Below are 25229 nucleotides of genomic sequence, written 5' to 3' on the forward strand. Positions count from 1 at the left end.
TTAACCAGGCCAGTCTGTCTCTATTGGCTTCCTCTCTGTGCCTCATCGATTAGGCAGGTCTGGACTCAGAGGAAGAGACTCAACACGGTAGCCAAATGTAGACCCCCCATCTATACGATACCAACTGCTGTCCCATAACCCTAGTAGAGCGAGCCTGCACCCAGCTGTCAGAGGGAATACAATTAAATTAATGTTTTTACAGTGCTCTTTCATGTCTAATGGAACGGCGCTGGCTTTCTCTGATCACCATCCAGAAATGTAACACAGAAGGACCTTCCTGGCTTAAAATGATGAGGTCTGGAGCCGTCACACATTGTGGGATTATCATAAATATCACAAAATTGAGAGATAATATGGGAATTTTAACACTCTTGACACTCTGATCAAAACTCGTGGTGTCAGTGATCAGGCTTTTGTTGATTTATATGGAAATAAATCAGATAATATTTTGAGCTTCTTTTTGGGATGTCTATTATTGTGAATTAGAGATGGAGGTTGGTTTCTCAAGTAATTATTTATCTAAATAAATATATTGATTTACCCACGATCTTACATCAATACATATAAATAAATCATTTTAGTCTGAATTAATCTGAATATAAATACAATTAACACAAGCCATGAGCTTTAATTGATAAAGAAATAATCGTTTTCTGACATCTATGAATCTTCTTGACAGCATTTCACTCAGTACATCCAAGTATAAATTAGGATTTAATTTTCCAGTTTCACACCTGTTTGAGCTTTGCTTCCTTTTCCATAAACATAATGGCTCTAAAGCAAGAGTAGAGCGAGAGATGATTTTGACTAAGAGTAGATGATAATTACGGCAACAATTGGGCCTCCCTCCATTCTGCACACCGTGTGAGAGGAGCAGCAGACTGCTTTTTAAAGAAGCCCATCTGGACTTGATCGCTTGCTCCCTAGAGAGGCCTACAAAACTTCTGCTACAAATATTGTGCACTGATGATAGACATAGCCCATGGCAAGAGGACTGATCAAGCACAGCAAATGGACTCCCAATTGGAGAGGCCATAAGGAGAGCCAGTGTCTCGTCTTGAGTGAACTAACTGGAGCAAGACAGAGCGGAGAAGGGGGAGGAATGGGGGAGTTTTTTGCCCCTGGGAAAAACCAGGCCTCTCCCCAGCATGGAGTCATTCTTTTGGGACCGGAGGGGGTCTTGCTTGGCTTTTATGTGGCTCCGGACTCTCTCTGGAGTCAACTGCTTTCCTACGAGTCCTGGCTTTTATGACTTTTTGAACTGTGGATTTAGCTAATTTGTTGTGCAATGGGAGTTTGATGCGTCTCGCTTTAAATGACGGCCCAAGTCTGGAGAGGAAGTCAACAGCTTTTAGAGCACCTCTTGCTGTTCTTTAACAGAAAACAAGAGATTAAAAAAAAGAAAGAAAAGAAACAAACTTGCCGGTTGAGCCAGACAGTAGTCCACAAGTAAAGCTGTTGCATGTTTGTTACAGTCTGAAGCCCCCCCCCCCTCCCCCATTTTCCAGAGGACCAGAAGATGAAAGAGTTTGCTTCTGTTTTTTGCATATAGCTTCTGTCCAGTTACCATTTTATTTAAACACATTGAGTTAATTTTGTGCCCATTTCATGTTGTGAGAGATAGCTGATGACTTCAAGGTTTCCCACAACACTTAGCAGCAGGTTGTACAGCTGTTCAATAGTTTGTCACCTAGTTATGTTAGTTAGCATAAGAAAACTTCAGCTAAAATGTTGCAAAACTGATTAAAAGGAATATCCCAGGTTATATACGAGATAAGCTCAGTCTACAGCATTTGGGGCAAAATGTTAATTACCACAAAAAAAAAACTATTTTTAATCGTAAAAGCAAAAATTGAGGTTACAGTGAGATATAGAAGCTTTTAAGTTTATAAAAGTAGAATTATTTTCATTCTTCTGTTGAAACCTGCAACATTATTTCAGCTGTATCTACAGTAGTGTTGTTGTAATTCACTAACTATTCACTGTTAATATCTACTAACGCTATTAAAAATAGTTTTCGTCAATAGAAACACACCTGGAATAAAAAAATATATATAAGTATTAGATGAAAGACAAAAACTTAAAAAACTTGAAAATTAAAGATGTTGCCTTTGCAACTAAGTTTAATTTGAAGTACTAAAATTACTAAAACTAAAACTTTAGAAATATTTAAATTACTAACAGTACTAATAAGTTATTAAATACTATAATAGTATATAAATAATATTAAAATAACATTGTTCTATGGTCATTTTGAGGTTTTAGGGTTATGTTGTCATTGTTAGTAAGCAATTTAAGACATATTATTTGCATCTTGTGGCTATACACTCTTAAAAAATGCTGGGTTGTTTCAACACAAATTTGGGTTAAATATGGACAAACTCAACTGTTGGGTTAAAATTTTAATTAAAACATTTAGCCCAATTGTTGGGTTTGTCCATATTTGTCCATATGTGAATTTTTTAGAGTGTCCTATTGAAACAGTGGGTATTTTAATGTTTACAAATTGGCCCTATTCACTTCCATTGTAAGTGCCTCACTGTAACCCAGAGGGACAATTCGAAATAACTTTCTGTTGATTGAGCTTAAAGGGATAGTTCATCCAAAAATGACAATTCTGTCATTAATTACTCACTCTCATGTCGTTCATACCGTAAGACCTTTGTTCATCTTCGGAACAACAATTTAATTAACACTTTCAAGGCCCAGAAAGGTAGGAAAGACATTGTTACAATAGTCCATGTGACTCCAGTGGTTCAACTTTAATTTTATGAAGTGATGAGAATACTTTTTGTGCTCAAAAACAAACAAAAATAACAACTTTATTCAACAATTTCGTTCTAGCCTGTGTCAGTCTCCTGCGCAGTTTACATTGTAAATACAGTGCAGCTATCATCATCACACGGACGCGTCATGGTGCTCACGAGAACGACATGAGGGTCAGTAATTAATGACAAAATTTTCATTTTTGGGTTAACTATCCCTTTAACTTGTACTGAACCCAGAATATTCCTCTACACCATTTTTTTCTTCTTCAGTCTGCTTGAGAATTTCAATGTGATTTGAGCACTTTGACTCCAAGAAGCACCTCGAAACACGATGTACCTCCAGGCTGTCCCGGCCCCTATAACTCATGTCATGTATGTTATTAAGTCATTAGATGCTATCTCTCTATAGAGAGATTTAATTACCCAGAAGGTGCTTCTTTGAGCAGCTTGAAAAGAAGACAGATATGCATATTCATTGAGGCAGGATGTCAGGTAAAAAAGACCTCCCATCTCCCTCCCCCTCATTCACAACAGTGGCACTGTGTCTGTCATTGTAAAGGTAGCGATGGATGAAATAATAGACCCAACCCCCTTTCCTCTTTCTTTCCGCCCATCAGCCAAGATCCAATCACTGATATGGAGAGAGAAAAGATAGAGCCACTGTTATATCCCACCCACCAACACACACACACACACACACACACACACTCAACCCCTCATGCCCCTATAGTACCTGCAAGGCTTTGTCTTAAATGCCTTTGAGGTAGTTTAGGTCATGCTTGGCTCGTCCCCCATCTATAATCTAAAAATGTCATTTATGTTGAAGGTTGTGTTACATTTATCGCTCTTAGAATTATATCTCTTACATCAGTTGCAAACAAAGGCTATGTCTACACTAATCTGGATACATTTGAAAAGCATAATTATCTTTACGTTTTGGCTCTCCGAGGATAAAGATGCTTTTTGAAGACGCTCTCCCAAATGGAAAACTCTGAAAACGCAGTTTTCACATTGTTGTGTGGATTGTGCAAAACAGCGATATTCAGAAATGATGATGCGTGTTTAGTCATGTGACACATATTGTACCCATAGATATCTGTTTATAACAGTATGTCTCTGTGTTCTAAACACTTTTCAGCAGGGCTTAAAAACTGAAAAAAATATCAATCGGTTCACTCCGAGCAGAATCGATATTATAGCGTTTCCGTTTTTGCGTTCCTCAATAAACATTACTGTTCCGAAAACGGTTTGATTTGAAAAAATACCGGTTAATAACGTTATTTTAATTTAGCCTATACAAATGTATGAATAGACTTATTTTTCACTCAATAATAATAATACGCATGGTAATTAAACTTGAATATTTATTTCATACCATTTTTAAAACCACAACAGAAATACATGCATTAATTACAAAGCATAAACAGCGGATCTGTTTTAATGGAGCGTTAAGACAATCGAAAGTGGCCCTCTATATGCCTAATTCTTTTCAGAAGAGTAATAACATTCTTTGTACATAACTTTTTTTCAACACGACTTGTTTTAAAAATTGCATGAATAAAGAATAAATAAACTGGATAACCATTGAAAGCAAACACTGCGCAACACGTCCTTGCATCACATAATCAAATTCAGTCAGCTAATAAAGCTTGATCATTTAATGCAATATAACATACCATTTAATACGAAGCATCAACCGTCTATATAGAAAACATTGACCTGTCCTGTATTGGCAATCTGAAAGACTATAGGAAAATTGTTTGATAGATGCTATAGCCTACTTGGATAGGCTTAAACGGAATCCATAAACTAGCCTAAATCTTTGAGCTTAAAGTCCGTACTGCTTATTTAAACGTTCGAAAAGAATGTCCTCCAATACCTGCACATTCATTGTAGACCTCAGCGGGGAAAGAAATGTACTTGAGGCATGAAAAAATGCACGCTCTCTACACTGACTTGCGGTAGATTCATAGATGACTGGTGCACGGGCATTTCACTCACGCTTGATCCGTCAACGTCACATGCTGTACTATTCAATTCATGATTGGTCACTGCCAAATTAAAATATTAAAAGAACGATAAAATAACGTTATTAACCGGTTAATGGCCATTTCAAATTAACGTTTCTGTTCAGAACGATTCAAATTGATTTTGATTTTGTTTTCGTTTTTGTTCCTCTTAAAATTTTGTCCGTTTCCGGTTTTCGTTTTCGTTCCTTGAACCGGTTTAGAGCCCTGCTTTTCAGTATTCACTTTCAGCGTTGGTAAAGATAAATGTTACTTTGTACAATCTTCATATGACATTCCTGCAAATATGGCAGAAAATGTACTGCCAATGAGGAAAGTTGAGGAACATGAGGAAAGTTGCGTTTTAGACCATAAAGCGATTGAGTGCAACCTGGACACACCAGGAAGTGGTGGGATATTTTGCTAATAAAATGATTGTGCCAGAAGAATAGAGAACTTTAAAATGTCTTGTCTCTTTGTATCATCTCAGTGAGCTTTTATTATGTTTTATGCATGCACAGTAAGTTTATTTAAAGGGATGGTTCACCTAAAAATGAAAATTCTGTCATCATTTACTCACCCTCAAGTTGTTCCAAACCTGTATGAATTTCTTTCTTCTGCTGAACACAAAAGATAATCTTTTGAAGAATATTGACTATATTTTCCATACTATGGAAGTCAATGGGGCCCATCAACTGTTTGGTTACCCATATTCTTCAAAATATCTTCTTTTGTGTTGTTTCAGTATGGACGAGAAACTTTTGGAAAAACGTGAGTGTGGATGAACAGCGTTTTTTTTTTTCAATGAACTATGAAAAATTGACTGTTTTTAAATCGACTGCCTCATTCTATTCAATCTTTCTGTGCGTTTTGCATTGTGATAGCTCACCGTTATGTCTGTTTCTCTCGTAGGAGGCAGTTTTACAACAACTTCAGGGCTGTACGCTGGAAGCAATTCCCTCACAAACTCAACTGGATTCAATAGTACACAACAGGTAGCTGTAATTGAATTTCTATCTCTGACTATCTAGTCTGTTGCACACGTTGAAATTGTATTTCCTCCATTTGGCACATGCACTCAGTATTTTTTTTCCCTTCCTCCTGTAAGTCTTTATAGAACATGTGTACGCTCGCATATTACTCACATGATATGAATCACTCTAAATGTCTCGACCACTGTACGCAAGGATTACCTCTTGCTCTTTTCGCGTATGAATTATGCCACGAGCAGAGAGGGAAAAAAAGTGAAGACAGATCGCTGTCCAGATGTAGCACACAGGAGACATATGTTCACATTTACGTTTTGGAATCTGTGCTGTAAAGTAGCAGCGTTGTGTGCTGCTATCTCACATTACCGCCTTGATGTCTTTTTGCAGGACTACCCCTCCTACCCAGCTTTTGGCCAGAGTCAGTATGCGCAGTATTACAACAGTAGCCCCTACACCTCTCCATACATGACCAGTAACAACACCAGCCCCACCACACCCTCCACCACTGCCACTTACACCCTACAGGAACCTCCATCAGGGATCACCAGCCAGGCCATCTCAGAGCAACCGGCAGGTAAGAGAGTTCATTTTTCGGGGGGAAAAGAAGGAGGGGATAAAAAAAAAAAAAGTCCTAAAAGATGCTGCAAAGACAAGATGTGATTGGCTGATTTTGCAATGCTAAACACTGGTTGCTAAAAAAATCCATAAAATAGTTATTATAGGATTTTTACCTGTATTCTGAATTGCACATTGTGTTTTAGGATTAAAGGAAATGTTCGTAAATTTAAGAGAAAATGTCTTGGCATAAAATTGCCAGTACTTTTCCAATTGTCTGTGTTTTTTCTTTTTTCTTACAGTGTGACAAATATATAGCTTATTATTATTTTTGTTAGATTACTGCTGTACTTAATATCAGTATTGTTGTTATTACATTTAGATTACCTTTGCTGTCAAGTTAATATTTGAAAATGATAAAAAAAAAAAAAAATCTTAGCTTAAATAATTGTATAGGTTTATATTTTATAAAAATATAACTTATTATAAAGTATAGAAATATGTGTGTGTGTGTGTTTGTGTGTGTGTGCGCGTGTCTGAGTATGTATGTGTATATATATATATATATATATATATATATATATATATATATATATATATATATATATATATATATATATATATATATATATATATATATATATATATATATGTATATATATATATATATATATATATATATATGTATATGTATATATATATGTATATATATATATATATGTATATATATATATATATATATATATATATATGTATATATATATATACATACACACATATATTATATTAACACAAACTTTTATTTTAGAATTGATTAATTGTGATTAATCGATTTGACAGCACAAAAAATTATTAATATAATTTTTTACACATTATATTATTAATATAATGGACAATCATTTTCAAAGTAATGTTGTTATTTGCATTATAAGGATGTCCAAATTCACTTGTAGCATTTTAAACACTTTATTTTATTTTTTAATTTATTTTGACAAAACCGTTTTGTCAGTTTATTTTGACAGAAGTTCTGGAATTCTGCGAACATAGACAATCAGATACAAACAATGCAACACTTCAGTGCTGTTGTATATACATACCTTTTAAAATGATGCTCAGCCAATCAAAGTCAAGGACCGAACTATTATGATATATACAGTATTTCATTCTCGCATTTATTTCCAAAAGCTTGTAAACCCAAAATTAAGAACGGATGATATAGCGCATAACACCCCCATTGCCATTACTAAAGCTTAAATGGTATCTAGGGTATAAGGAGATCAGATAAACAGCATGATATTAGAGCATGTGGGCAGCAGCTACAGCACTGAGCACTAGATGAGGTAAACGGATCCAGCCACAATGTGAAGGTGAAAGCCTTTTTTATTTTCCTCTTTTGATATACTTTTTGCCTTTCTTTTTTCCTTCAGGAGAGTACAGTACAATCCACAGTCCATCAACCCCCATTAAAGATTCGGAATCAGATCGATTGCGCCGAGCTTCGGAGGGAAAGTCACGTGGCCGGGGAAGGAGGAACAATAACCCATCCCCACCTCCCGACTCTGACCTTGAGGTATTGGACCGCATGCTGCTCTGTCAGTGTATCTGACTGGAAAGACAGTGATATAATGAATTACTAGAAGTGTCCGTTCTGCTCACTGCTCACCTTAAAAACAATGCATGTTTAAAGAGTGGCACTGAGTGCGTTTACATGCTCAGTCTTACATGGTACAACATGTAAATGCCCTAAACAGAGTTTTTTTGGCGAAAGCTTTGTTTTGCATGCTTCGCTTTGCATGCAAACGCCTTAATAGGCATTCAGTCAGTTTATTTAGTCTGCACGTCACATGGTTTGACAAACCATATCATTTCAAATCTCTTGTAAACAGTTTTCATGCATTGTTACGTTTTTATAATGAGCAGATTTCTGAAGATTGTCAGCATTTAGTTGTGCGTGTAAAAACACTTAGAACTCAAAATTAGAAATCAGTTTGGTTTTGAATCATATTCTAAACAAAACAAGTCTGTAGAAGTGCATTATTTATGTCTTGATTATATTTGAGTTCAGATCACAGGTCGTGGTCTTTTCATTAACATGACCCGAATCTCAGGAAGGTTTCGGCCCCATTAGCAAGCTGACATCATAGCATGTTAACAAATCTAGTTAATTACTTTGTTGGTATCGATTGTGTTAATGCATCGGGGGCTGGGGATGGATGGTCCGGTGGTGGTTCTTCCCGCAGTTGCGGGGTGCTATGGTGACCATCAGTGCTGCATATCTACCGATCCCAGGGCGCATGAATCTATGCACCCTTCTTATTGACAATCAGATCATCTTGCATGCTGAGTGAGCCATTGATTTTGCTCTTTCTTTTCTCAGCGCGTGTTCATTTGGGACTTGGATGAAACAATCATCGTTTTCCATTCCTTGCTCACAGGATCTTACGCCAACAGATTCGGAAGGGTAAGTGATGTATTTTAAATGCAAACCCAGGCAAATATTGTGGCAAAGTTTAGAAAAATACACAGAAAAGGGTCTGTTTGGGTACACCGTCCGGCTTCGAGGAACTCAGAGTTCAGAGTAATTGTTTCTTTTTTTAATATGATCGTCGAGACCTTGCAGGCATTCGGCTCGGCCTGCAGCTGTCTGAGTTATGTGGCTAGTACAGGCATGGATTACAAACCAGTTGCACCGAGAATGTCCATTGACACTTCTTAAGGGTTTTTTGTCCTTCAGAAATGTTTCATTGTTAAGTTTAATTAAGTGTTTGCAGAAACTGCCCTTTAAGTGAGGCATTATAGCGAAGTTGATGACAGTTAAGAAACATTTTCTTTAGTTTTAGATTTTTATATACAGACAAACCAAAATGTATTCAGACACCTTCAACATTTTCTTACATTATCCCCGTTTATTCGCTATAGTTTAGAAAATGGTAATAAAATATGACAAGAACTCAGAGTTAAACTGTGTCAGAATGGATAATGTCGGATAACGTTAGAAAGGTATGTAATGGATGACAATCAACCAATCAGCTGTCAGCTGTTAAATGTATGTACACAATTAGATGATACCAATATAGGTCAACCAATAACCAAGCAATGCTTCATTTTGTTCAGTCTGTGGTGTGAAAGGTCGCATTAGCAATTAAAGAAAAAACACTTGGTCAGGTCAAAATGTCTGAATTTTGGTCCCAAATTTGTATCAGTTTTATTGGTAGTCCCCTGTTTGAAGAATTTTTGGGTATAATATGTCACAGTTTACTTTATTTTGCTATTCTCACTAACTTAAATTAACTATAGTGTCCTGCACCCACTAGTAAACAAATATATCTGGTGTCTGAATAATTTTTGTTTTGACTGCATATAGAAGTCTCACCAAGACTGCATTTATTTGACCAAAATTACAGTAAACACAATAATATAGTGAAATATTGCTACAAACTGTTTTCTATTTTAATATATTTTAAAATGTAATTTATTCCTTTGATGCAAAGCTGAATTTTCAGCATCATTACTCCAGTCTTTAGTGTCACATGATCCTTCAGAAATCATAATCTAATATGCGGATTTCAAGAAACGTTGTGCTAGTTAATATTTGTGGAAACAGTGAGACATTTTTAGGATTCTTTGATTAAAAGATAGTTCAAAAGAACAGCATTTATTTGAAATGGACATCTTTTGTAACATTATTCTGTAATGTCTTTACTCTCACTTTTGCATCAATTCAAGGCATCTTTGCTGAATAAAAAAAAAAATACTGTCCCCAAAACGTAGTGTAGTGTACAGTATATAAAACATATAATATTTTGTGTAATATATACAAAACGTATATATTTTTTTGTAAAATCTATATTTTGCGTTTTTTTACAGGATGCCGTTATTAAGACATAATGCCAAATTTAGCAGGTTCAAAAGGGTTATGAACATGCAATAAGAACTAGTTTACTTCTGTGGTCATTGTATTTGTTATTTTATATAAACCATCATAAGCTATATTTGAACTTTCAAAATAAACAATTTGGGAAATACGGCGATCTGAAATTCTCAGGCTTCGTCAATGATCTCATGCTTTTATTTAACTTGTGCGACGTTCAATTGACCTGATTATATTTTCACAAAAATCACGAAGTCTGAGTTCAACATGCGTGTGTTTTTAAACCCGCTTTGTGTCTGAAGAATGTAGAAAGCTGCTTCCTTGTTTGAGGGAATAAATCACAGACTTGGCATTTTTTGGCTGAGCTTCTTGAAGGGTTTTTTCTTTGTGGTGAGTGTAGATGACAGCAGCGCTCGGATGTCAGTGGAACGGGGCCCGGCGGCTGGTTTGTTCTCTTTGTTCCTCAGGCAGGGTGTTTGATGGGGGTGGTGTTTTGTTTTAAGGGTGAGGGAGCCCTGGCCCTCGACCCTGCACTGTTTATTTACTTTATCTCGGCTGAGCATGCTGGGTAAAGAAGCAAAACTCTGAGAGCGCCTCAACCGCATCCACTCTCTCTCTCACACACACACACACACACACACACACACTTCAACTGAGCCGTCAGTCGCCCCTCTGATTTTAAGGTCTTTTTCCCAAACCAATCTTCATTTATAATGTGACAGTGAGCCCCCATCCTTCTTTCTCTTCCTCTCTGCTCTCAAAATCTGATTACAAGTTGCTCTTTTCACATGTAATAATTTGTGTCTACTGAGATTTGATTGGTCAGAGGAACATATTAAAAGAATGTGATGGGATAATTAGAGATTTAATCTCCAATTTTCTGTTATTACAATTAGACACATATAATTGGAGTCTAAGCTCTATTTTTAAAAGTAAAAACAAAAAAAAGAAAGAAATGAATACTTTTACTCAGTGAGAATGCATCAAATTGACAGTAAAGACATTTATAATGTAATAAAAGATTTCTATTTCAAATAAATGTGGCTCTTTTGAACTTTCTGTTCATCAAAGAATAAACACCTCCAAACCAATCTTCATTTATAATGTGACAGCAGGCCCCTATCATTCTTTCTTTTCCTCTCTGCTCTCGAAATCTGATTACAAGTTGCCCTTTTCACACTTAATCTTTTCTACTGGGTTTTGATTGGTCAGAGGAACATATTATAATAATTTGATGAGAGAATTAGAGGTTTAATTTCCAATTTGCTCTTGTTACTTTTAGACATACACATAATTGGAGTCTAAACTCTAATTTTAAAAGTGTGGGGTCAGTAAGATTAAAAAAAGAAAATAATAAAACAGTAACACTTTAGTTTAGGGACCAATTCTCACTATTAGCTAGTCGCTTATTAGCATACATATTACTAAGATATTGGCTGTTAATTAGTACTTATAAAGCACATATTAATGCCTTATTCTGCATGACCATATTCTATATCACTCTATCAATTCTACCCAATACCTAAACTTAACAACTGCTTTACCAACTATTAATATACAGTAATTAGGAGTTTATTGAGGCAAAAGTCATAGTTAATAGTTAGTTAATAGTGATAATTGGACTCTAATGTAAAGTGTGACCATTAATAATTTTATTCAGCACGAATGCATTCAATTAGATCAACATTTCTATTCAATGCTGTTCTTTGGAACTTTCTAATTATCAAAGAATCCTGATATTCTGCTGCTTAGTATTTCCACACAAAAAAAAACATTAAGCAACACAACTGTTTTCAACATTGACAAATAAGCACCTCTGATTTTAAGGTCCTTTTCCTTTACCGATCTTCATTTATAACGTGACGGCGAGCCCCCATCCTTCTTTCTCTTCCTCTCTGCTCTCGAAATCTGATTACACGTTGCCCTTCTACCAGAAATATGCTTTTCCCATCTACCCTGCAACATCACAAACCACATAATGCTCTCTTAAATCATATCAGCACACTCATCTCAAACCCTTACGTTAAAAACCAAGGTGCTTCACGTTTCTCCGATATGAGGCGTAGATGACATGAACAGAAAGAAAACCCAGCGAAATGCATTTCTTCCAGGGAGACCGTTGAGGAAGAGCTCTATAAATAGAGCCGTGTTGGAGAGCTCACTGCTGTGGTTATCAGTTATCCTAATTGGCATCAGGGCAGCTCGCTCCCATAAAGCTGATGGTTCGGGCCAGCTGTGTGGCCGTCAGACCCGGAGGGAAAGCTTGCGGGGTGAGGGGGTTTCGGAGGGGAGGACTTGGCGCCCTTCGGGTGGCGCTGATGTGTGGGGACAGGTGGCAGCGAGAGCAGAAGACCCTCTGGCACTCCGGCCTGCTTGTATTCTTAACTCTCCTGCTGAATGATTGTTTAGATTTAATTGGAGAGGATTCGTCGGGCCAGAGAAGTGCACTTTGCATACCTCTCACCACCAAACCTGCTTTTATTAACTGTCAGATACATACACAGGTGTTTATATTAAGTCCACTGACTGGCAGGCTCAAAATAGATGGGAGGGGAAGAATATTGAGACGTTTTGTTTTAAAGCAGAGCAGCTCTTAACAAAGAAAGGACCTATTTTAGATTAGGCTTTATATTTAAAAGTTCTTTTTTTTATTAAAAGTAACATGAGAGCAACTCTGTATATGTAAACTGCAAAATTATTGATCTTTTTTTGGGGGGGGAGTCTGAGAGACTCCATGACTCTTTTAATAGCTTTGAAAACATACTTAACATTGAAGTATCAGGTTGATGACTTCCTGCACTCATGAGAACTGATTATAAACATAATTTTAACTTGCTAACATGCGTCCAACGACCTCCATGAAATATATTACTTCAGTTTGGAATCGCAGAGACCTCAGATATAAACAAAGAATAATTGCAATGGATTTTCACATGCAAAAGGACTGTAGAAATGCATTCTTGACGATTTAATTTGTTTTATTGGATTTTTCTACAATGTGTTTTTTTTTTCTTTTTTTCGGGTCAAACAGAACCCAAATTGGAAGTTCCAATTGTTACTATAATATATAAAAGTCATGTTTCAAACTTAATTATTTCTGTCTTATTGTTTTTTGATTGGTCAGTGAAGCATTATACAAGAATTTGATGGAAGAATTAGAGGTTTAGGGCCAGATTTACTAACAGCTTGCACCAGCGCAAACCCTCTTTTGGCGTTGAGAAATACTATCAGGATTTACTAAGACATGCAGAGAAAAATTAGCGCTGAAAAGGCGTGGACAGGGTTATTTTTGCGGCAGATGCATTTGTCGGAGTTTCCCTTTCAGACACAATATTTATGGGAGGAGAGCATTTAAATGAATCATGCAAGATGATTTACTAAGGTTTGCGCTAGTTAATTTACTGTTATTTGCGCCACTATTTAACGCCCCTCAAAAAAAACATGTCTTGTTGGAATTATGGAAATTATATGGCTGCATCTGTGTACTTTAATATGTGTGTCGTCAGTGGATCACTCGCATAACTTTCCACTCCCATCTGCACTTGGAATTGCGCTCTCACGCTAATTTGCCCTGTTTAGTAAATCTGGCCCTTAATTTCTACATTTCTGCTATTACATTTATACATACATAATTGGACTCTCTAAATGGCCAATCTCAACAGAACATGAGGGTTAATTGTTTAAAATTTAAGTAGACTAACATTCAAAAGTTTGGGTTTAGTAAGATAAAAGAAAATAAATCATTTGATCAAAATTAATAAAAAATTGACAGTAAAGATATTTATAATGTTACAAAAAGATTTCTGTTTCAAATATAAGATGTTCCTTTGAACTTTCTATTCATCAAAGAATCCTGAAAAAAAAGTATTAGTGTTTCCACCAAAATATTAAGCAGCTCAACTGTTTTTGACATTGATAATAATAATAAAAAATGTTTCTTAAGCACCAAATCAGAATGATTTCTGAAGGATCATGTGACACTGAAGACCGAAATAGTGGCTGCTGCACATTCAGCTTTGTCATCACAGTAATATAAGCTACATTTTATTTTATTAATATTTCACACTGTATTTTTGATCAAATATATGCAGCCTTGGTGAGCATCAGATACTTCTTTCAAAAACATGAAATATCTTACTGACCCTAAACTTTTTTAAACACTAATGTTCAATCTGTGTACCATCAAATATATACAAATTTGTATACTTATTATACACAATTTTTGATACTCGAGTCTGTGAACACCATCTTAAAAACCTCATCAGTGTCTTTACTGGTGTTCTGTTCTTCTTGTGTGGTTTCCCCTCCTGCTGCCCGCAGTTAAAACATTTTCATTGTCGAGTGTGACATGTAATCAGTAAAAAGCTCAGCCGTTTCTTCAGGTGGCTTTAAGCTCTAATCCCTGTAGCAGAGCTCTCTGACTCAGCACGGCCGTACAGACACCGGAATAAATCCCCTCCTTTGCTTTCCTCTCTCATTCGCACACTCACTTTATCCTCTTAATGAACAACTGGAGGGTGGCCTCTGATTAGAAAAATAAGCCCATGTGGAATGAAGATTACAAAAGATGATTTTAAACTGAATACTTGTCTAAACATCCATTTAATAAACCCTGTGGCCTTGTTTTAAGCTTGTACTACAGTGTGTCTTTGTCTCAACACTGTGTACTGTCACTTTAAATGCACTGACTCCTAAATATTTGCAGTTTAGTTAAGATAGTGATCAACCGCTAAATATACAGTATATATACTGTAATCATGAAAAGGTGTAATTTTGTAATGAGCTTCCTGAATGAGTGTTGACTAGGTATTAAAGAGAAAAACACACTGCGACTGGTTCATTAACAATTTAGAGAGCAGTCACTCCAATCTTTGTGTCAGCTCTAACACAACCATGAGATCACCATTACTGTCAGTATTGCATTACGGTGGAAACTGAATACATTGAATATTTTTTTTTTTTTTTAAAAAGAAGAAGAGTCCATTATATTTGAAGTGAGTAATCCATTTTGATTACTGCCAGTGCACAGGTTTAAACATCACTTGCTAAAGCTGTTTTGTGTAGGAAAAAGTGCATCTTCCTGTTCTTAGAAGTTTCTATTAAATTCCCAACTTGAGCCTTTTACAAATAGTTGGAAAATGCTTTATCTGATGCTAGAAGATTGTTCAGGGGAAATGGGGGTGAAATGCATCAGTAGTAATGTGTAGAAAGATGATCTTGGCTCTGAGGTATGTGGACAGTGATATATTTATGATGACACTTTGACCTCAAGCTCATTTCAACTCATAACACATCTAAGACTGGGTTTTACTACCTACAGAGTGTAAAATTAAGCCCAGTTTCTTTTTAGAAAAAAATGAAGCTCTTAATTCATGCGCCTTGTAGTATCAGGATAGATAGATAGATAGATAGATAGATAGATAGATAGATAGATAGATAGATAGATAGATAGATAGATAGATAGATAGATAGATAGATAGATAGATAGATAGATAGATAGATAGATAGATGGATGGATGGATGGATGGATGGATGGATGGATGGATGGATGGATGGATGGATGGATGGATGGATGGATGGATGGATGGATGGATGGATGGATGGATGGATGGATGGATGGATGGATGGATGGATGGATGGATGGATGGGTGGGTGGGTGGGTGGGTGGGTGGGTGGGTGAATGGGTGGGTGAATGGGTGGGTGGGTCGGGTTATGGGTGGGTGGATGGATGGGTGGGTGGGTTATGGGTGGATCGATGTATCGATGAATAGATCAAATTTTTCCATATTTACTTTACACTCTAAAAAAAAGTTCTATATGGCACCAAAAATGGTTCATGGCTCGTAATCTTAGGGGAATCTTTTGTAAGTGCTATATAGCACCAATTTTGGTGCTTCAGAGGTTCTTCACCGGTTCTTTGACTAAGGTGCTATATAGCACCGCTATCATATACAGAACATGTTAAGATATGGTGCTATTTAGCACCAAAAGGGGTTCCTCTATGATTACGACGAAGAACCATTTTTGGTGCCATATAGAACCTTTTTTTTAAAGTGTATCTATTATTCTTTATATGTATACATTTAGTTTAAGCCATATATTATTTTATTAGATAAACATGGTAATAATCATATATATGGGGAAAAGTGTTAATCAGAGGTAAAGACACTGTATTATTACGGATTCTGAAACATCATGGTGTATTAGCTGAATCATATTAGGCCTATATATTTATTGTTTTTTGGAAAGGATAATTAATTGAGTATGGTTTTTATCTGGGTTTTTTTGTTTTTTTTTCAGGATCCACCAACGTCGGTGTCATTGGGACTTAGAATGGAAGAGATGATCTTCAACTTGGCCGACACACATTTCTTCTTCAACGACTTGGAAGTAGGTCCAGCAATTTTTGTGACTTTGGTGAACACCCCCCCCCCCCCCCCCCTTACTTGGCTCACTATTCACCCCCTGTGAAGCTTACTGCAAGCCTCCTAATACTGTGATTACTTCTGCAGCTTGCTTTTTTAGCGGCCATATTTAAAACCCAGCCCCAAGATGTGGATAAGTCACAACAGAGTGTATACATTACATTACGAGCACAAGAGCAGTCCATTAAAGTTTAAGCCATAGCATCAACAACCATTTAATAGCAGGGTGCCTATTTCTCGCTAACGTCCCTCAGTGGTGAAGTATTACCTCGGAGCCCATGGGACACTATGAATTTTACATGCGCTGTCAGTCTCCCCGACCTGCGCCCACCACGGGCCCCCTCCCTTCCCTGCCGCCCAGGCCAATTTGTCAGCTTCTAATATTTCTGTACGTGCTCTGACTGTCTGCGTGTCATGCTGTGTGTTCGGTGTCTCTGGTCGCTCTGGCCGCAGACTCTCAGTCACGGTCTGAAAACGGCTGCTCTGCCCGCTCTGCCTGATTCATGTCGGATCAGTGTAAAATCTGCCCCCGGGGGCAGTTACTGAGAGGGTATCTAGGTGTCTGTCTGCCCCGCCTGGTGAGGGGTGAAAACGAGACTGGTGGGGTCACTTCTGCTCGTGATTGGCAGCGCTCCATGTGTTCATAGCAGTGTAATTCAGTTTGACCAGATCTGGTGTTGCTGGAGCACGTCATTTAGTGATTTGAACAGATCATCTATATGGCTTATTAAAATAGCTTCAGGTCTAAAAATATGCACTGTGAAATAATTCAACAAACCCTTAAAAGCCAGTTCAGTTATCATTTATTCACCTGACTTTCTTTCTTATTCCAAGTCTTCTGAAGTTATACCATAGGTTTGTGTTAGAAAAGACCACATTTTAAGTTGTTCTTTATCTATTAAATTAATCGGTTGATTTGGCCTCTAAATTATCAACATGCTCTAAACCTGTTGTACACATTCTGCTACATGTGTTCTGTCTTCTGATTAATAGTCTAAAAGGCCTTTTAATTTAATTCTCAAAACGTCCCCTTCAGGTCATGGTACTTGCGTCTTTTTGCTTTCAAATCTTTAATGATTTTTATAAAGTAAATGTAAGAATAACTTTTATATTGTTAGTAATATTTAGAGATGAACACTCACTGACCGAAGCATTTTACTTGTTTATCCATATATCATTTTTTTGAAAAATCATGTTAAAATATATGTATAAAATACAACACGCTTTTGAGAAAGGGACGTGTAATTGTACATTTCTCAGTAATTATTTGTACACTGTAATGTATGACAATGTTTTACATTGCTTTAACTTCAACTTTTTTAAAAGTTATACAAGATTCAAACATTTTTTTAAGTCAGTTTAATGTAAGTTGAAATAACTTAAAACATCTAAGTTGATTGTACTTAAAAATGTAAGGCAGCAGCTTTTTTTTACAGTGTACATTTCTCAGTTTTGCATTGACATGTTTGCCTTCCAAAATAAAACTACAGAGCTTTGTTCATAAAACTAAGCAGTATATATACAGTATTATTATATTTTGATCCAATAAACATAATCTGACAAAAAAAAAAAAATTCAAACTTAAGTCATGGATCCGTTTGCGGTAGAATATTATCAGTGAATAATAAAAAATAATAAAAAAATCTGTTTGTTTCTCACACAAAGAAATCGTATGACTTGGAGTTAGCAATTGAGTCATATGCACCACTTTTATGATACTTCACTTTCTTTTTGAAGCTTCAGAGCTTCCGTTGCCATCGATTGTAATCTCGTGAAAAAGAGCAGCTTGAACATTCTTCAAACTTTCTCCTTTTGTCTTCCACTAAAGAATGAAAGTCATACGGGTTTGAAATGACATAAGGGTGAATAAATGATAAAAGAAGTGATATTTTTGACTGAACTATGCCTTTAAGTAGCAGACTTTGCAGACTAACCGAGCCCACTAAACCCACCCGAACCGCTTTCCCTCATTCTCAGAACCCGACTCCACTGACCCGTTGATTTTCCTATGTGTCCTGCTCGTGGCTGACCCCGCGGAGGAGGAAATGTTTTGTTTGATACTTAAGTGTGAGGAGAACTGTTGCGAGCCTGCCAAGTCTCATTAGTCAACGGCCTCGCTCTGCTTTTCCTGCCACGAGAACCAGGGAGAAAGAAAATGTTTGTGCTGCCCGAGACATTCGAGTGACGGGGAGATTCCAATCGCACTCATCTTGATCAAAGTTAATTGGCAGCAATTGGCTGTTAAATATTTCCGTATGTTTGGCTACACTGAATTGTGCCCGCTGCACTTTGTATAATGGATATGCCCCCGTCATTTGAAAAAAATAAAAAATACGACAGTTTTGTGACAAAGCTTAAATGTGGCTTTTTCACAACATCTGTCCTGTATTTTGATTTCGTTTCATGTGTTTAAACCGCTCGCGTATGATTCGGCTGTCGAGGCATCTTGTAAAATGATTGGATTGTGCAATGTGCAGTTTTTCCTTTCTGCTATATCTCAGCAACGGAATTATTACATTTCGTTTTGACACTTTAAAGCTAAGGACCATTCTCTTAAAACGACAATTGCATGCAATGGCAGAATACTTTGCTTTCTGTACTTTAGACCGTAACAGAATGTTTTCTTTGAACTAAACAGGGTGTTCAGAAGGACAGAACAAACAAAAAAATACAGCACAGAATTGGTGGGAGAATTTCAAACTGTAAATAATACCACAGCAGATATGTATTTGAGACCTTGAAGAAATCCACATGCTGGGTCTAATTTAGTCAAAGCCATAAAGGGATTTCCCTCTGGCTTTGCACATACAAATTCCTAATGGTGATTGGTGATTGTCAACTGTGTAACTTAGACAAATGTGCAAAAGACAGCCGGCACAATCCAGAAATACACCATCAGCCTATCAGCTTTTGCTTTGTGCCAAGCGCTTATAATGCTCATTTTGGGGTATAAAACAAGACTATGACTTGTCATTATTATTGTTTAGTGTATAAATCCACATGGATACATTTCCTCATGCTCACATCCTCTCTGATTCAAGCGTGGATCTGTGTTGGTGATGTGTGGGGTCATGTTGCGTTGTGTTGTGTTACACTATTCGGTGCAGTTGATGAGTTGTGTTATTTATTTGTCGTTCCGCCCGCTTTCTTGCACCTGTGTATAATAAGAGTTTGGTATATTCTGATAATTACAGATGAATGTTGATATGGAGGAAAGTAATGAAAAGGAAGAGGCATGTTGTATAGGTCTTAAGGGATATAATTCACACACATAAAGAGAGGTCTTTGGAAAAAGAGACACTCTGTCTTTATTTTCTCTTTTTTTGGGGCTCACTTAATTATTAATATTGTACAATGACAGAATATATTTCATGCTTGTCAGCAATATGATCCGTGTATTGATTGCAGTATATTGATTCAAATTTCTTCATGACAGAGGAAGATTTTAGTGGCTATTTTCAGGAACTACAGGTTTCCTACTAAAATACAGTTTGCAGAATGTCCGGTGCCAACTTTATTAAATGTGTCACCAAAACGTGTTTGCTGAAAAATGTATGGTATATTAAAAAAATATATTTTTCTTAAAAAGTTCCATGCCCATTTTTATTTTTACATTTATAAATATAAAGATATTTATAAAACCATTTTAAACTCACCTTGTTCTATATTTTATCACATTTATTTAAATGTAACATTAAGTACACTACCATTCAAAAGTTTGGGGTTAGTAAGATATATTTTATTATTTTTTGTTTTAAATAAGTTTCTTATGCTCACCAGGCCTTCTTTTATTTTATTTAAAAACGGTGATACTTTTTTTCAAGGATTCTTTGATAAATAGTGTTCAAAAGAATAGCATTTATTTTTTTAATAGTTTTTTTTGTAACATTATAAATGCCTTTACTGTCACCGGTTGATCAGTTTTAATGCAGTCTTACTGAAAAACAGTATCAATTAATATTTTTTTTTTTTTTTTTTTTTTTTTTTTTTATAATTTAATTAACTCACTTTTCAATTTTGCCTTGGAAACATAATTTTCACAAAAAAAAATGTAACAAATTAAAAATACTTTCATTTATTTGAAACTTTAAGCGGGGGTTTTATATGAGAGAACAAGGCTCAAGAAATACAGTAGGATTTTTACTGGACACATCACACATCTAACACGTGTACAGAACACATACAGAGACTCAGTTGGCATTGTTCCCTTTGGTTATACCACAACTGGTTATACCATAACTCTTGTGTGCAATTACCCAGCTTGTGAGATATGCTGCGTGCAGTACCTGAGTGTGAGGATGTTTTGGGGATGAAAGCATTCTTGTGTGTTGGGTGAGAGGTGGAGTGCGGGTTGGTGTGTGGGAATGTGCGTCTCTGGAGGCCCGGCCGTGCTCCCTCTCAGCAGGGAAGGGCCACGGCTCGCCGGGAGAGAAAACAACACAGAGCCGTCTGCAGGACAGAGATCTCCTCCCTGGCTCTGCTGAGGTGGGAACGGTTTCAATTATCCCCGGCCGTACCTCTGCCGATGCATACCTGAGGCCAACCCGGTGACATTGCAAACGGGACAGTTTTAGCACCTCTGGGATGGAGGGGCTTCGCTTATCACTTTAAAGCTGGAATCGAGTAAGGGTGTGACTTTTTTTTTTTTTTTCAGTTGCATTTTATGAGTTTAAAAACATTTACCAACACAGTGCTTTAACATCTTTCCAGTGCAATTTACGTATCTTAGTTTTCAGTTGTCCTCTCGGTTATTTAGGTAGATAGCTTTGTTATTTAATATGCTGTATTTCTGGCCAATACCACATGCAAATGTTCCATCACAATTCCTCGAGCTCTTTGGACCAAACCAAAATAGAGGAGTGACTCTTTTGAAAGTGAAATAAGTCATTATCATAACTTTCCCTGCGCGTGTTGTGTGTTCGGAAACACAATTGACTCTGTGGATTTAATGTGTTTTCACGTCTAGACACAGGTAGTGTCTTTTGGTTGTCAGAGCTCCAGAGGTCCCCAGGCAGGAGCCCTGATGTGTTTTGGAATGACTAAAGAGAGAAAGGAGAGCTTTTAAAGTCGGCCTGTCTATCTTCTCTCAGCATCGGCCCCTCTCTTACCCAGCAGCCCACAGTAATGGGGCCTAAAAGCAATAAGGGTTGTGCGTCTGTGGAAAATGTAGTGTTACAAACAATGTGGTGACAAATTATGGTTTAGAAGCCGATTGCTCCCCCTTATGCATAAATAGAGTTTTTTTGGATTGAAAGCAATGTTGTGTTTTAAATTAAGTTCCTCGATTTAGACAGATTGTGAAAAAATATATAGTTTGATATGCTGAGATAATCCTCGGTTTGACTATTAATAAAAGCAGGTTTTGCTTTTGTTCCTATTTGGACAAACCTTTTTAACTTGCATCACATCTATAAGGTGGAAATGTAGTGGAAAACTTTGTTGTTGATGCATCAGACAATTCAAACCTTATTTTACATTATCTTTTCTCCATCATACTCACTTTACTCAAGTTTATTTTACTTGAAGATCGTGGGCCACAAAACATACTTAAAGGGATGGTTCACCCAAAAATGAAAATTCTGTCATTTACTCACCCTCAATTTGTTCCAAACCTGTATACATTTCTGTGCTCTGCTGTACACAAAGGAAGATATTTAGAAGAATGTTTGTAACCAAGCAGATCTCGGGCCCCATTGACTATCATAGTATTTTTTTCCTACTAGGGTTGTCAATGGGGGGCAAGATCACAAATCTTCTTTTTTATAACTTATGAATAAAGGTAAGAATATTTTGTATTCCCAAAAAAATTTCTTAAGACTATTATTATCTTTTTTTCTTAAGATTGTTATGAAGACAAAACTTGAGAAGAATTAGAATTTCTGAAAATAATGTTCTTACAAGTCATTGTAAAATATCGGCGCACAAATTAATAACACATAAATAACAATATGAATAACACATGGCACCCAAAAAAAGTGATACTGAGTACTAAACTCCCATCAAACCAGTCGTAACAAAAAATAGTTTACGCGTGTTTTATCATTATTACGGTAATCTCAAGGCAGCGTAATAAGACGGCCTTTGGTGTGTTTTACATTGATCAACAAGTCTCCAGTAAGAACTGCCATACAATCAGATAGCCTGTCATTTTTCTTCTTAAGAAAAAGAAATGTTCTTACAAACTTCTCAGAATGAATCTTCTTAAGAAGATTTTCATGAATCTGGCCCCTTCTCTTTTCTATCTTCATATGAGAGAGTGCGAAAAGCCTCGGTTTAAGGAAAGTCACGCTTCCAGAGAGCTTTGTTTTACTCGGCTGTTTGAATTCCATGACTGTTCAAGCACAAACTGTGGATTGGAATGAAGTGGGTCTGAAGAACTCTCTTTGTTCTCCATATCCTGTGTCCGACCCACAGGTAAGCTGCACCCTCCCTTTTTCCCCTCTACCTCTCTCACCCTTTGCGTGGGCCAACTGTGGTGGGAAAGTGAAGAGGGGGGGGGCAAACACTGGGGTCATGAACCCCCCTCTCAGACGGGGGGATGACAGACCCTGCCAATGGAGTGGCAGCATTGAGAACCTGCGAACCATGGATTGGGCTTTTTCACATGGACTTAGCTTGTAGGCTTGGAGGAATGTTGTGATGATGGCTGTAATCACTCACACTGTGCCTTTGTTACCTGGGCCGCTCACCTGTGTGGGGAGCTGGTTCCTTCTCCAGACTGAGATTCAGCAAAGTTTAGGGTCTGGCCCAAAGGCACGGCCAGGGATGAAAGCCCTCCTGAGCTGAGAGAGAGAAAGAGAGGGAGAGAGAGAGAGAGAGAGAGAGTAAGAAACGGAGGTAGCCAGGGAGAGTAATGCAATACGGATGTTTCCAGCTCGGGACGAGAGAGAAAGTAGGGTTTGTAGTTTTAAATAATCATTTTCTTTTTTGACGTTCTGCAGCAGTCGCTTCTGTGCAGTCGGCAGCAAAGCCCTTCCTCTGGCCAACAGGAAGAATCAGCCGGTCCAGCCTGATTGCTTAATGACAGATGCCAGCCGAACAAAGGAGGCTCTGATAGTTCGCATAAATGAAAAGGTTTTTCTGGGCCTGGATAGTCAGAGGAGGAACTGAAAGGAAAATGAGAGCGAGTGAATGGAAATAGAGAAGAGCTGATTTCAAGGTGTTTATTTTGTATTTTTGTTAGGCCTTTCTTGCAGTTTCCCACACATTTACACATTTGTTTCGTCTACCAGGACCTTCATATCGTTTAATGAATGAGAAGGGATCAAAAAAATTGATGAATTAAACAGAGACAATGTTTGTGTAAGATGTAATTATGTATGGATTGCAGAGGAGGATCTTTACACAGCCTACAGTAGGAACATCTGGTGTTAGTTAGGAGTGATTGTAGGTTTGTAAGAACCACCGCTTGGTGAACAAGGAGATTCACAATGAAGAAAAGACAGACCTATTTACACTGGATCACACTCAACTTTCATTGCCAACTAAGGGATGACACGACGGAATTTGTTTCTTGTATGTTAATTAAAAATGCATCAAAAATTTAATTTACATTAATTATATAGTATATTTAGATATTTGTATTAAAAAATATATATATATATTTGTGAGGCATAATGTCAAAAATTAACTATTGTCCACAAATTCAGGGGGGAAAAGGAATAATATTGTTGCATTGTTTTTATTTCAACTGCTAATTTGAAAGAAAAAAAGTTGGATTTTTTATTATTATTTTATTTTTATTTTAGCTATAAAACTTATTTAAATATGTACAGTATATGTATTTATCACTTTTAACTTGAAAGTTACACTACATGACGTTTTCAGTTCATTAAATGTAAACCTTTCTTGAAAATGGTATTCAAGAGTTCAAGAGCATTGACCCCATTATCTCAATCATTGATGCCATTATCTACCACCACCAGCTCAATTGAGCTATATTTCAAGCAATATTTATAGTATCTCATCCTTTCAACATAACACGTTCTTGAAGATGCCTTCAGACAGCCACCCCTGAAGATCAACCACATGCTGTATTTAACCACTTAAAGCTGGCCCATCCTCGGTCATTAGGCTTAACGGTGTTTACGAGTGCTTAAGAAGCTGCCCTAATGAGTCTCATGAGTTACTGTAAGACATTAGGACCGGGCGGCTCCATCAGGGTCCGGGTGCAGCTACCAGAGTGGCAGTCAAGTGGTTTATGTGGGCTCCAGCTGTGTGCAGTAATTGCTAGAGGTTGTGCATTCTTTCTCTGCCCTCACTTTCATCCCGGAGGTCTGGAAGCCCACAACAAGACTGTTAATTGTGTGTCGTAATAACCAGAGAATTAAAAGGCAATGTAAACATGCGGTGATTCCGTCAAAGGGAGACGATAACGTGTTAAGAGACCTAGACAGCTGCATGCACTTGATCAAGGGCAAAACTGCTGGAATGTGTTTTTGCTTGACAGATTTTTTATGTTTCGGATGTTTTTATCCATCACGTTTGGAAATATTTCAAATACTCTGAGATGCCGCAATTGTCGTCATAACAGTTTAATACTCAGGATTACACGACGTGACGGCGGCCCCAGCTTTCTGTAATGATTTTGGCCTGTCCAAAGGTCCTCTTTGGAA

At 37.0% G+C, this 25229-nt stretch overlaps 1 protein-coding gene across 5 annotated transcripts in view; it reads left to right on the top strand.

Moving 5' to 3' along the window:
* Nucleotides 1–25229, top strand: part of eya1 (EYA transcriptional coactivator and phosphatase 1) — a 49058-nt gene that overhangs the window by 16015 nt on the left and 7814 nt on the right. For all 5 annotated transcript variants that reach the window (XM_079806146.1, XM_079806148.1, XM_079806145.1 and 2 more), the window contains 5 exons: nucleotides 5687–5769; nucleotides 6151–6337; nucleotides 7746–7888; nucleotides 8696–8779; nucleotides 16490–16579. In XM_079806146.1, the coding sequence (XP_079662272.1) occupies nucleotides 5687–5769; nucleotides 6151–6337; nucleotides 7746–7888; nucleotides 8696–8779; nucleotides 16490–16579 (587 nt within the window). The remainder of the gene's footprint in view (nucleotides 1–5686; nucleotides 5770–6150; nucleotides 6338–7745; nucleotides 7889–8695; nucleotides 8780–16489; nucleotides 16580–25229) is intronic.

This window comes from Gobio gobio, assembly GCF_949357685.1.
Source record: "Gobio gobio genome assembly, chromosome: 23".
In the NCBI taxonomy this organism is placed as follows: Eukaryota; Metazoa; Chordata; class Actinopteri; order Cypriniformes; family Gobionidae; genus Gobio; species Gobio gobio.